This window comes from Montipora foliosa, chromosome 6 (assembly GCF_036669935.1).
Source record: "Montipora foliosa isolate CH-2021 chromosome 6, ASM3666993v2, whole genome shotgun sequence".
Taxonomy (NCBI): Eukaryota; Metazoa; Cnidaria; class Anthozoa; order Scleractinia; family Acroporidae; genus Montipora; species Montipora foliosa.
The window spans coordinates 54,985,383-54,998,138 of NC_090874.1; the positions used below are offsets into that span (position 1 = coordinate 54,985,383).

Below are 12,756 nucleotides of genomic sequence, written 5' to 3' on the forward strand. Positions count from 1 at the left end.
ATATGACTCCTGGATTTAAAGCAGGCATTACTTAGCTCTTATTAACCGAGCAGGAGGTCTGTATGGGAGAATCTTGACCGAGGTCGTGAGTACAGACCGAACGCAGTGAGGTCTGTACACACGACCGAGGTCAAGATTCTCCCATACAGACTGACTAAGCTCGGTTAATAAGATGTTTATTATATGGCAAACAAGAACAATTTAATTCATTTAATGTAACTGGTTTGTACTAACTGACATTTTGCTTGCGAAAGGCGATGAGTGGCGATGAGCTGAACTTAATTCTGTCAAAGTTTGCTCGTCATCCTCTCTTTTGTCATCATGCTGTTTGGCACTTCCATAAATAAATATTGTCAGAATAGTTTGCATCTTTTCACCGCAAAACATTACCGTTCTAGATGCCGGTCTAGATGGGAAAATCTAGACCGCGGTCAATATCAATTTCAGCCAATTAAATTCGTGAACTTGGTAGTTCCCAGTCCTTGTGAGACAGAGCCATATTATAAGAGACACTTAAAGATTTGCTACGGCGGCGACGACGAAAACGTCACTTCAAAATGTAACCTTGCACAATATTAAGTCTTTCGCGGTTATTGCATTTCGTTCACGTCGTACTCAGTATGTGGGTGAATTATCCTAAAATTGAATTTATACGAGCGGTTTCGAAGTATAAATATAAAATGAAAGATTCGCATTTGGACGCTCACGTTGTCATTAAAACCTCAAATTTGGTGATTTAACGTTGTTGTTATCCAGAGTACAGCAATATTTTAATCAATGATGTTAAGGTGTTGTGGCCTTGCCGTAGCCGAAGCCGGCGTCGTTTCTTAAACTCCCTAATAAGGACCTTTAGATCTGAGGACGAGTACTACTACTACCACGAGTAAGAGTTTACCGTTCTGAGCACGCGCACTTCGAAAAACGTTGGCCTCCAAACATTATGCGCGTGCTCAGTACGAAAAACTAGTAATCGCAGTCGTCCTTGTCCTTCGATCTAAAGGTCCCTAAAGACCTGAGCAGAGCTCCCGGAGCACTAAAATCATAGGAACCCATGAATTGCTTTTCTCATAGTAATCATGGCTAACGGTATTTCTCGTGGGCGCGTACGCACGAAGAAGTTGCCCAATAATTTAATAATATCCTAATAATACTAATAATATTATTACTAATAATAATAATTATCAATACGCACAACATGGCGGCCGTTTACAGTGTACATCTTTGTTATTGGATATCCATGTTTTGGTCAATTGACACCTGTCAAAACAAGGTATTCGCTGACCAGTATCACGTGGTCATATTGCGGGCTTAAGTTTAGAGCTCACCGAAGGTAGCTGTTTTTTTGAAGTTGACCGCTGACCAGGTACTGGTTTAAGATTGGGTCGCAAGCTCAAGGCAGGTTTACTTCTTGTATTAGGACACCTAAACACAAAAGTGGTCTAAGTTTTCGCGCCTTTCTGTGGCTCAAAATGGCTGCACGGCCATACTACGTCAAGTAAAACTCTTAATAGTCGACGCTTTCCGTGTTCAGTTGGAAAACGGTTTGGAAAGTTTTTCCTTTCTGCATTTTTCGCCGGTTTCAATCCAAAAAATATGATTCTGAATATTCGATTTCCGGTCGGATGTTTATTTGGCACTCTCGTTTTTAAAGGAATATGCACGACTCTTATGGTATTTGGTAACCGCTCACTCCACCCCTAACGTAAAAACGGTAGAAGCCATCGAAAAAGGAACCTTCGGGTTGCCTTCGAGTGTGTTCTGGCCCTGCCTTTCCTTATACACCTGTTGGTTGTGCTTATGTTTCCATCGTACGAGTAAATCAGTTTTACAACATCTTTGCCGTTTTTCACAATCTTTGCTGCTCTGACAGTTTCCTAAGTTATGGCTGGCTTCGGGATTAGTTGGCATTGAGGCTGACCACAACAGCATTTACCCTTTAGTCACTTTAAGACTCCGAGTGACTGTTCCGGCCGCGGAATCGAACTCAAGAAGAGTTCGCGCCACACTGCCGCTACCATTGCGGCGTCTTTTTTGTTAATTTCAATAAAAAGGAAGTTAAGAAACGATCGTGGCTACGGCAGCGACAAGAACAAAAACAATAATTTTATTGCTTTAGAGAGGAAAACTGAATGGTCGAGATGAACGAGCGGCACACATACGTTTCTCGCCGTACACTGCAAAACAACAGTTGAAAAAAACCAATTTTAAGGTTTTGACGACAACGTCCTTTTATGATACTTCGCCCGTACTGTAAAATGTGAATATATAAGACAGAATAATTACGAAATAGTAGTACTTGAAATAAGGAGGCCCAAAGTTATACTTTGAAGTGACGACAACGCCACAAAACAAGAGTATCATTAGTTAAAAGAGGAAAAATAATTGTGCTGCAAGTGCGGAATGCACCAAATTTGAGAGTTTGACGAAAACTTGTGAGCGTGCAAATGCAAACCCTTATTTTCCATTTGTACCCTGAAACCGTTCGTAGCCAATTTGTTTGTAGAATAGTTCAGGCACATTATACAACGAGAACGAGATGAAAGAATCGCGAAAGACTTACGATAGAGCAAAGTTACATTTTGAGGTGACGTTTCCGTCGACGTCGCAGTCGAAGATCCCTGGATTAAGTATTTTCGTTACGGTAGGCTTCGTTGTTTTTTAAGCTCCCCAATAAGCAGTTTAAATGATGATGTTATTGACATTTCATCTCTTTCTGCTTTCAGGTGGAAATAAAAGCAGGATTGGAAGTGCCATCAGAGCTTGCTAAGTTTTTTAAGTCTAAACTTCAGTGTGTATACAAGGGAAGAATCATCCCTCCAGGTGTAGCAATTAGGAAGGAATGGGGGCCAATTCTCTTCAAGTACTGTCGCGTTCATTACAAGAAAACAAGCAAAGAGCTGGAGATGGTGAAAGAGGAGTTTGCTGGAAAGTCCACAAAATTAAGAGCAACTAAGGAAGATGATGTTGATGCCGGGATTCCAATTGACCTGGATGCAGATGACAACTATTTACCAGGTACGTCAGTGCTTTAGGTTATGAAGAAACAAAACAAATAAGGCAGGATATCCAGGGAATTGCCTAGTGCTTTTCAAAAACATGGATCTCTTCTAAATTTCTGGATTTGAATCAAAATTTACACTTGCAAACATTCCTTTCGCATTAATAATGATACTGAATGTAACGCAGACTATCATAAACAATGTTCAGCTGTGCTGTTAAAAACTCTTTAAGTGCTCATCACCTCAACAAACGTAATACAACAAATATAATGTGTTGTTTTTAAGAATCTTTTTTATTGAAAATTCACTTTTTTATTCACTTTGAAAGACTAGTTTGATGCACGACCGTGCAATTTTAATTTTAGGAAGTTAAAGATTCCCCCGTCCAGATAACGTCAGATCACAACACCGGCAACTAAGTCTCCTACTCTTATCGAATAGTGAGTTGGTTCTTTAACGTCCTATACTGTGAGAGGGGACCTCCAGTTAATAATCCTTATCCAAGAAGACTTGAAAGTCTAACCATTTGCAGATGCAATTACAAAGGCAACACATTCTTCTCAGTTATTTTAAGACCCCGAGTGTTGGTCCGGCCGGAGTAGAACTCACGACCTCCCGCATGACCAACCACCTGAGCCACTGGTGCGCGGTTGCTAAAGTTTTAAATTTCTTGGAGAGACCACTCTCCTGGTATACGAAATGTTTACTTCCGTTTTCCGTCCGAGGCACCAAAACGTCGCGTGCTTAAACTCGCTATTTGAAGGTAATAAGTTCCTTTCGGATGGACCAGGACCAGCTGGGGTAAATTGCTCTGGTACCAAGGATCTTGAGGTATTTCGGCGAGGGTAAAATTAGAAGAAGTTCTTTTGGAGCTAACCCTTGCTCGTGTTTTTTCCCCCTGTGGTTTCCAATGTCTAACCTCTAATAGATTAGATAAGAACCAATCAAAATTCGTGCACTATTGAGCTTATTATATAAAGATAGATGGTTTCAGTAATTTTGCTACAATTTTACTTTTGGCTCCAGATTATTTTACTGATGAAGACATTGAAATAATGGACACCATATACAAGACGGTTCTGTTGACAGAGAAGAACCGAGAGCAACGAAAAGCGCGGGTCAGAAAATACCTGGGATGGGTGAGTCAAGAAACAAAATTGTTAACTTGCCAGTAGATCTGAAGGATATAGGCTTGGGGATTGGGGAATACCTCCCTTGATTGATTCACACATCTGTGCAAGACGGGGTAGGAGGTAGAACAGCAACTTCGTTTCCAGAAGAGAGACCCTGGGAACGAGGTAGGTAAATAAGATCAGGAATCAGCATAACAACACAAGGCGGTGGATAGTTTCAGGGCAGTGACAAAGGTATTGCGAAAGAGAACGGCATCATCACTCTGTTGGCTTTTGATTGGTTTTAAGAAATATTCTAGCTTTTCCTTGACCAAAACTGGCAAGCGCGGGGAAAACCTCTCGGAGCAAGTGAAAATGATTACATGTACATAGAATGCCAAAGGCAAAGAACGTCTACAATTTGCTCAATATTTCGCTAAATTCGGACAAGTGTATGGCAACTCGCCACGCAATTAGTTAATCCCGGTTTGAAGGAGTTTGTACTGGGATGGGTGACCGGGTAGAGGACATAGTTTTTTGATTTTCTTTTTGATCGTAATCCGGTAGTTTAAAAAATCCGGCCGTTTATGTCTTTTAATTCGCAGCATATTTTTTGGAACTACAGATGCGTTAACTGTCGGCATCCCCTGTAAACGCCATTGTTTCTTTTGATTTCGATTGGTTAACGATGTAAAAGCACACTAACTATTTTGGCAAATCACTAGAGTGGCAAAGCAAAACCAGTGCAATAGCAAACTTGCCAAAATCAAGTGATAACACGCTCACAGTGTCATCTCTTCACAGTTTGAAAGAAAATTGACCACTGATGAGACGAATATTTTACTTCCTGTGCCGTTGACCCGTGAAGACTGCATTTTTCTGCAAAGCATGTACATTCCAGCAACTACGGGTCAGCGTATACTTGATTTTACAGGAGTAACGATACAAGACATTCAGAGCTGTGGAATTATTTTCAAATTGCTTGATGGTAAGTAAGGGCATGACATATCTGTTGTTTAAAAGAAACGATGAATCATCCAGTATTCGCCGGGACTATTAAAGACCAATTTAATTCCATCTTGCTTACAATATTGTGCTAAACTGCTGAAATGGAAGAAAAATACAGAAACCTCACCCTCTTGAATGTACTGCTCATCATCATCATCATCATCATCATCATTGGTTAAGCCGCGGCTACACGAGCGATTTTTTGCTCGCGGTGGTGATGCGATTTTTTCAAACTTTGTCGCGTCGCCAGCGCGAGATGAAAATCGCACGTGTAGCCACCCTTGAACTGGCGACGCGACAGGTGAAAAAATCGCAAGAAAAAAGTCGCCAGAGTTGAAACTTGCCCGCGCTTGGGACGCGACTTAAGACTATTTAGCCAATGAAATTAACGTAGGATTGTCTGTTTATAGTGCCAAGGGCCCGGTTGTTCAAAAGCCGATTAACGCTAATCCGAGATTAAAAATTAACCAAGAAGTTTATTTCTCTACTCCCAAGTGCTGTTCGACGCTGATAGTCGGATAAAATTTACATTAGTAGATGTCGATCTTGAAAAACAAAAATAAGCAAAAGAAACTTTAACCAAAAAGTTGAAAACATGAAAAAAACGCTTACGCTAATCCTGGATTAAGTTAATCGGCTTTCGACAACCGGGCCCAGGTCTCTTGAAGTATGCGATTCGCGCGGCCTTCAATTTGTCGCCAAAATCTGTCACAAGTGTAGCCACCCTGGCGCGCAGGCGACGCGAGAAAATCTGAAAAAAATCGCATCACTGGCGCGAGACAAAAATCGCTCGTGTAGCCGCGGCTTTATACTCTCTCCGTCGCGTAAACTGCTGCTTTTGGTCTGATTAGCCACGAGGGCCTCAGAGTTGGCTCTGGCGCGTTTTTTCAGTAAATGTGGGAATCGCTGCCGCAGAACCTGTTGAAATGTTGACCGATTAAAAAATTTTCTTGATTAAGTCTTCCCGCGAAAGATTTTTGCTCAAGAATGAAATTTACTTTTGCCCACACCGAATACGCATGGGAGCGATCCGGTTTTATAGATAACGCCCTTTTGGTCGGGTGGGCGTTGTCGCGTCTGACAATGTGCGCGATGTAATTCAGGTAGTGTACATGAATCACATTCTTCAACGGCGACGTACCAAAAAAATTGTCGAGCTCGGCGTTCGAGTATTTATAAGCCATTGATTCCTCGCCGTCCTCAAATGGCCTTCTCGCATAGCCGCCCGTTGTCATCCGACGTAAAAACCGGTACCAGCAACTTCAAGTGGATAAAAGTTTGATATTTCTGCTTGAACGCCGTAAATCAACGAGTTTTGAACAAAGCTTCGCAAAAAGTCTACTCTTTGTGGTGTGTGAAAATGTGCCGTTTGTGGTTGAACTGACCTGTTGCTTGGCCTATCCTGTACCGAATATACCCCTCGGGGTTTGTGTTGTCAATATTCTGGCCAAGCGCCTTGAACTTAGTTACGTCTCCGATTTTGTTCCCAGCAACCGAAAATAATGATTCATCAGTGTACTGTAATTTCTCATTTCCTGCCGGCCATTCTTGAGTATACGTTTTCCCAAACGAGACGTATAACCCCCACCTCGCACATTCTTGATTCAAAATGTCAAGAGTTTTTTCTGCCTCTTCAGGGCCTGATGTCAACGCTGTTAGGTCATCCGCAAATAAAAGCGCCGTGACTGTTTCCGTTCCGTGTAATTTTCTACTTTTGGTTGTCCGCTGATTTCGCATTTTTCGCCGCTTTTTGGGATCAAAAACTGATCGATGTTATACCTAAAACTGACTCCAGTAGATCCAACTTCTTTTTCAACTCGATGTTTCACGATTTTCAAGACTCAGTCGAAATACCATACAAAGACCGGCGGAGATTCCCCCGCGCCCCTCCAAAAACATCAAACCAAATTTCGCTAATGCTGATATTGGCACGTGTGTTTCAGTAAAACGCTTGTAAAATCGCAATGAGTTTTTTTACTCCCCGTTCGTAATTCAATCACTTTCCATAATAGCCGCCTTGGTAGTTTGTCAAATGCGGTGGTTAGATCCGCATAGAGTGCTAAAGTCGTTGCTGCTGATGATCTGCGCAACTGATTATAGACAAATAAGTTGTCAACGGTACTACGATCCTTCCGGAGACCAAACTGATAATTATCGATATTCGCCTCGTAAACTTTCTCCAGACGTTGGTTGATTACCATTGGTGTAATGCGCGATAGGTTATGGGTTATTGAGAGCCCGCGGTAGTTTTTGCAGATCAAACGGCTGCCCTTCTTGTAGAGAACAACTGTTTTCGAGTCTCGCCATCTGGCCGGGATATCCTTTAGGTCCCAGATAATGTTTTGTTGTCCTACAATCATGTCAATTACCCGATCTACTTCACAGTATTTCATTGCTTCCATTGGTACTGCGTCAGTGCCAATAGACCTTCCATTTGTCATCTTTTTCAAACAATCGCTGTCTATTTAAACCAAGTTTTGCGGTAAAATAAACAATAGACCAAAAGTTATACCCAATTCAAACCTTTGGGAATATAACGTGTTCTTCCAGGTTTTTTCTCATGCAAATACAATACACAAAGAGTCTCAACTCCGGGATTTTTGAGTTGGGTACAACATTTGGTCTATTTGCTTATTTTCCCCGCAAAATTTGGTTTAGAAATAGGCACTTTTCTGACGCTGATGGGGGACAAACCTGATACCAGATTCTTACTTGAGTAATGAATGGACTTTTGGTAGATTAGGATAAAATATTTTAACAGGAAACAATGTAGGGTCGATTTCCGCCGCTGACTCGAGTTCGGGTATTCTCCCCGAAAAGAGACGGCTGGACTTGTGAGCAATTGATCATGTCTGTAACGTCAATTCAAAATATAATTTATGCGAAGTTAATGGTTGCGGGGAGATGGCATTAGGCATCCTAAAACATTGATTTTAATGACATCCTCGTCTCAAAGAGGCGATGGTTAGCGCTGGGGATTTGAGCAGGACCTTTTATGACTGTGTAGCCCGATCCTGGAGTGGCAGTCTCTGTTGCAGGTGGCGCAGACGTGCCTTGTGGATTCGCGCGCAGAGGCTGAGCGTTCTTTCGTCGCCGCTCTCTTTCATGTAGCCTGGACTCTAGCGTTCGCTTTCGCCTTTGAAACCCCCGTTTTGACACTTAGCCGCCATGTATCTCGGTGTTTGGCGATGTCCTCTCATGCATTGGTGTCGATTAGTGCAGATCGCAAGTCTCGCTTGATGAAGTCCTTGTAACGCAGCAGCGGTCGACCACGCGCCTGCAGTTCTCCATAAAGGAATTCTCTTGGCAGGTGGTCAGGCTCTATGCGATGTGCATGGCCGAGCCATCGAAGGCGTCGCTGAATGAGCAGTGATGGCATGCTCAGTGAGCCAGGGCACTCCAGGACCTCGGTGTTGGTGAATCTGTCCTGCCACCTGATGTGCAGCAGGCGCCGAAGGAAGCGGAGGTGGAATCCGTTGAGTCTCCGCTCTTGTTTGGCAAAGGTCGTCCACTGTGGACCTTCCGGCTCTGAAGCCACACTGTGACTTGGGGTAGACTTGCGAAGCAAGGCTCTGCATGCGGGTCAAGGTGACCCAAGGGAAGACTTTGCCAACGATGCTCAGAAGAGAGATGCCGCGATTGTTGTCGCAATCACTACGGTCACCCTTGTTCTTGTACGGGGAGACTATGTTGGCATCTCTCATGTCTTGGAGGATGTGACCTTGCTCCCAGCACAGGCAGAGGAGCTCATGAAGCGGTTGCAGAATAGTTTGCTTCCCATGCTTCAAAACGTCCGGCGGGATACCGTCCTTCCACGGTGCCTTGCTACAGGCGAGACCGTCGATGGTTATGCTGAACTCTTCCAGGGTCGGCGTGTTGTCAAGCTCCTCTATGACTGGCAACCCAGGCTGGGCATTGAGGGCAGTGTCTGTGACGATGTTCTGGGTTGAGTAGAGCTCGAGATAATGCTCCACTCAACGCTGCAGCTGCATGCTCTGATCAGTGATGACCTCGCCAGTCTTTGATTTGAGGGGGGCTGTTTTGACGCTCGTAAGGCTGGTGGCAGTTTTGATGCCCTCATACATCCCCTTTGCGTGGCCACAGTCCGCTGCTAGCTGGATTTTGGCGCATAGGTTCTGCCAGTACTCTTTGGCACAGCGGCGGGCGGTCTGCTGGGCCTTGCTCCTACCTGCTCGAAAGAAGTCAAGTGTGCTTGGGGAAGGGTTCTGCTTGTAAGCCAGCATCGCTTTCCTCTTGGCCTCCGTGACTGGCTGCATTTCTTCCGAGCAAGCCTCGAACCAGTCAGCATTCTTGCGTTCTTTCTTGCCGAATGCAACCATGGCTGAATCGTAGATGGCATCACGGAGGTGAGACCAATTGGCATCCGGGTTTCTGGTTGTTGGTTGCGCAGCAGCCTGGAGGCTGTCAGCGAAGCTCTGAGCCTTAACGGGGTCGGAAGTGCCACAGGTGTTGATGCAGGGGCGACACTGGGTCTTGCCGTAGTGGATCTTTCTGGGCTTCAGCCTGACCTTGCTTGCAACGAGCGAGTGGTCCGTGTCACAGTCAGCGGTGTGATAGCTTCTTGTGTGGAGGACACTGCTGAGGTCCGCTCTCCTAGTGATTACGAGGTCTACCTGATGCCAGTGGCGGGACCGAGGGTGTCTCCGAGACACTTTGTACAGCTCCTTACACTTAAAGTAGCTGTTCTTGATGCAGAGGCCGTGGTGACAGTAGAGTTCGAGCAACCTCTGCCCATTCTCATTCATCCTGCCGACGCCGAGGTGGCCGAGGCAGGTAGGCCATGCTTGCCAGCCGGTACCAACGCGAGCGTTGAAATATGCCCTCGGAACTTGGGATTCCGGATAGTGTTTCCTGTAGAGCCTCGTATAATTGCTCCTTGGCTTCTGGGGTGGAGATCAGCGTCGGGGCGTAGGCGGATATGATGTTCACAAGGCCCGCCGACGTTTTCATACGAAGGGCAAGAATTCTCGATGATCCTCCGGAGGGGGTTTCTGCGGTTGCAATCAGTGAGTTCCTCACGGCAAGATCTACGCCGTATATACTGCCTCGGCTCGTCCTTGGACAGGCCTTGCCAGAAGAAGTTGTAATCTCTTTCCATAATTGATCCACTGTCGGCCAGCCGGGTTTCCTGCAGACAGGCGACGTCGATGTTGAGTCGTGCCAGCTCCTTGTTGATGATGGCGGTCTTGCGGGAGTCGTCCATTAGCTGAAGGTCAGCGAAGAGACCAGGGCACATGGTGCGAATGTTCCAGCTTGCGATTCGAAGAGCTGGAGTCTTTTTCGCTTTTGACTGTTTGGTGCTTGTACTTGCTCGCTTGTCGGGAGGGTCCCCTAAGCTCTACGCACCCAGTAGAGCAGGCAGAAATTACATAACAATGCTTAAAACGTCTGTGCGAAGTTTTCACGTGATGCGAGCCTGAGTTTGTGGTTAAATGATTAATGTGAGTTTGAATTCAACCGGCGAATCATCAAAAATATGTTCAGCCGCTTTAGATCTCAGTCAACCTCATCGGGCTCCTCGTTCTGTTATTGTTGTCGTTGTTGTTATTTATTTGTTTGATCAGGTTGAAGTATTTGTAGCTATTCAGCTGATGTGGACCTGCTATACTTGCCCACCCATACACTCACGACAATCAGCCACAACAGCGGGAATTTCATCGCCTACTCTTCTCGAATAGCTTGTGGGTTCTTTAACGTCCCACAGGGAACTTGTGAACATTAAAGATTTTTGTGAGACGGGACCTACGGTTTATAGTCCTTATCCGAGAAGACTTGAAAGTCTTACAAAGGCGGCACTTTCTCCTCAGTTATTTTAAGACCATGAGTGCTGGTCTGGCCGTAGTCGAACTCACGATCAACCCCATGGCAGCCCGCTGCTTAACCAACTGAGCCACCGGTGCGAGGTTTTTGGTCCAATAACTCAGCAGTAATTTTAATTTTACTTGCTCTTACATTAAAGAATTCTGAGGATAAATTGCAATAGAAATGGATTCAAAAGCCATATTTTTCCCTTGGCGCCAACTGGAGAATTGGTGATTCAGAAGTTTCCGAATTCAGGCGGTAGGAAGCGACCCAATACCATTCTCCAGCTTCTCGAACACTTTCCGTTGTCGAAATCTTGGATGTTTCTCACCTTAAAAGCACTGTAACGCTCGAACAGGCCGGGTCAAAGAATACCTTCGCAGCCACAATTCGAACCAAAATATATAATTTATGCCTGCTCGATTTCTACAGGGGAGTTTTTGATTGGCGGAGATTACGATGGCTCACCTCACGCGCCCAGCCGTGATCTAAGGAGTGAGCGCTGGCTCATTTCTCGAAACGGCGTGCGTCTGGTAATCGAGCCAGGAAACAATGAAGCTTGCATCACCTATTTGCAACAGTAGTTCTAGCTCTTTAAAGGCTTAACTCAGTTCCTCTCGAAGGGCTACTGCGAAAACACGACTTATGCAACTAAACTCTTATCCCTTACGCATGAACGATGTGTTCAAATTGAAATTAATGTAAAGAACCATGAAGGCTTAGAACAGTTTACTATGAGATACTTTGCCTTGAAGGCTGTAATAAAAGAAAACACGTAATCTTACTGGCACGCGTTGTTCAAGTGATTTTGTATCAATATTGCACTTATGGATTAAAGTGAAGTTTAAAATAAAGAACGATGAGTCAGACATTTCAACAAGACTGGAATGAGCAAAAGACTAAATCTCTTGACAACCGCCCTTCTGCAAGGCGATCACACGTTCTATCCCAGGGAGACAGGTAACTGTTTCATCAATTCTGGAACAACCCTCAGGCTAAGTATCCTTTTACTAGTACCCACCTTAGTCTGATAGCTGACATGTGAGAGATAAATAACCCAAAGGTTTACAGAAACTAACATAGTTTGAAATTTACTCCTCAGATCTGCCTGACGAGGATTGGACAGAGCTCGAGATGACACTTGACGCCGCTGAGGACTGAAAGCATTACTATTTACGTTTCTCGCCCTATGTAAAGGAATCCAGGTGGCCCTAGAGTGGTCCTCCGATTCCTGATCCCGAGTCTCGGATTCCGGATTCCAATCTCACCGGATCCACCGAAATGGATCCCGGATTCCACGCTATGGATTCCGGATTCCAAAACCTCACATTTACTGGATTCCGGATTCCTTCACATCGGGCGATGTTTAGCTGTCAATAGGGAGCTTATGCAAGGACAACGAAGCCACCAAGGAGAACGTCGTCTAAAAATACTATTTCGCGTTATTGTAATAACTTCGTTACAACCCCAGGTCGTTCGGAATGGAAAGTGTTGGAAAATCCCCTATTTTCTTCTGAGCACTTGAGTAGTGTAAAATTTGTAATAGAGAGTGCTTAAAATTAAACAATATTTTTGTTTTTTGTTTGACAGCTATTGCTGGATTTTTGTATTTTCAAAGTTGGTTTTGAGGATCGACTTATCCTATGACTTAAACCGATGCAAAGAGAGAACAAACTGCTCCAAAAGGTGTCCGATCCTTATTTCTTAAGATTGCTGATTATTCTGTATTACGAGACTGTGTTGAAGGGGACGAACTATTAACGTGTGGAGGCTTTGGTTCGCGGAGAGAGCGAATTCAACATTGTAACACCCAG

At 44.4% G+C, this 12,756-nt stretch overlaps 1 protein-coding gene across 2 annotated transcripts in view; it reads left to right on the top strand.

The window, feature by feature from the left end:
• The window catches only part of LOC138007783 (uncharacterized), a 24,684-nt gene extending 12,155 nt beyond the window's left edge, over positions 1–12,529 (top strand). For both annotated transcript variants that reach the window (XM_068854849.1, XM_068854851.1), the window contains 4 exons: positions 2,724–3,015; positions 4,026–4,138; positions 4,916–5,099; positions 12,045–12,529. In XM_068854849.1, the coding sequence (XP_068710950.1) occupies positions 2,724–3,015; positions 4,026–4,138; positions 4,916–5,099; positions 12,045–12,103 (648 nt within the window). In that variant the 3' untranslated portion in view covers positions 12,104–12,529. The remainder of the gene's footprint in view (positions 1–2,723; positions 3,016–4,025; positions 4,139–4,915; positions 5,100–12,044) is intronic.
• The last annotated feature ends 227 nt before the right edge of the window (positions 12,530–12,756 follow it).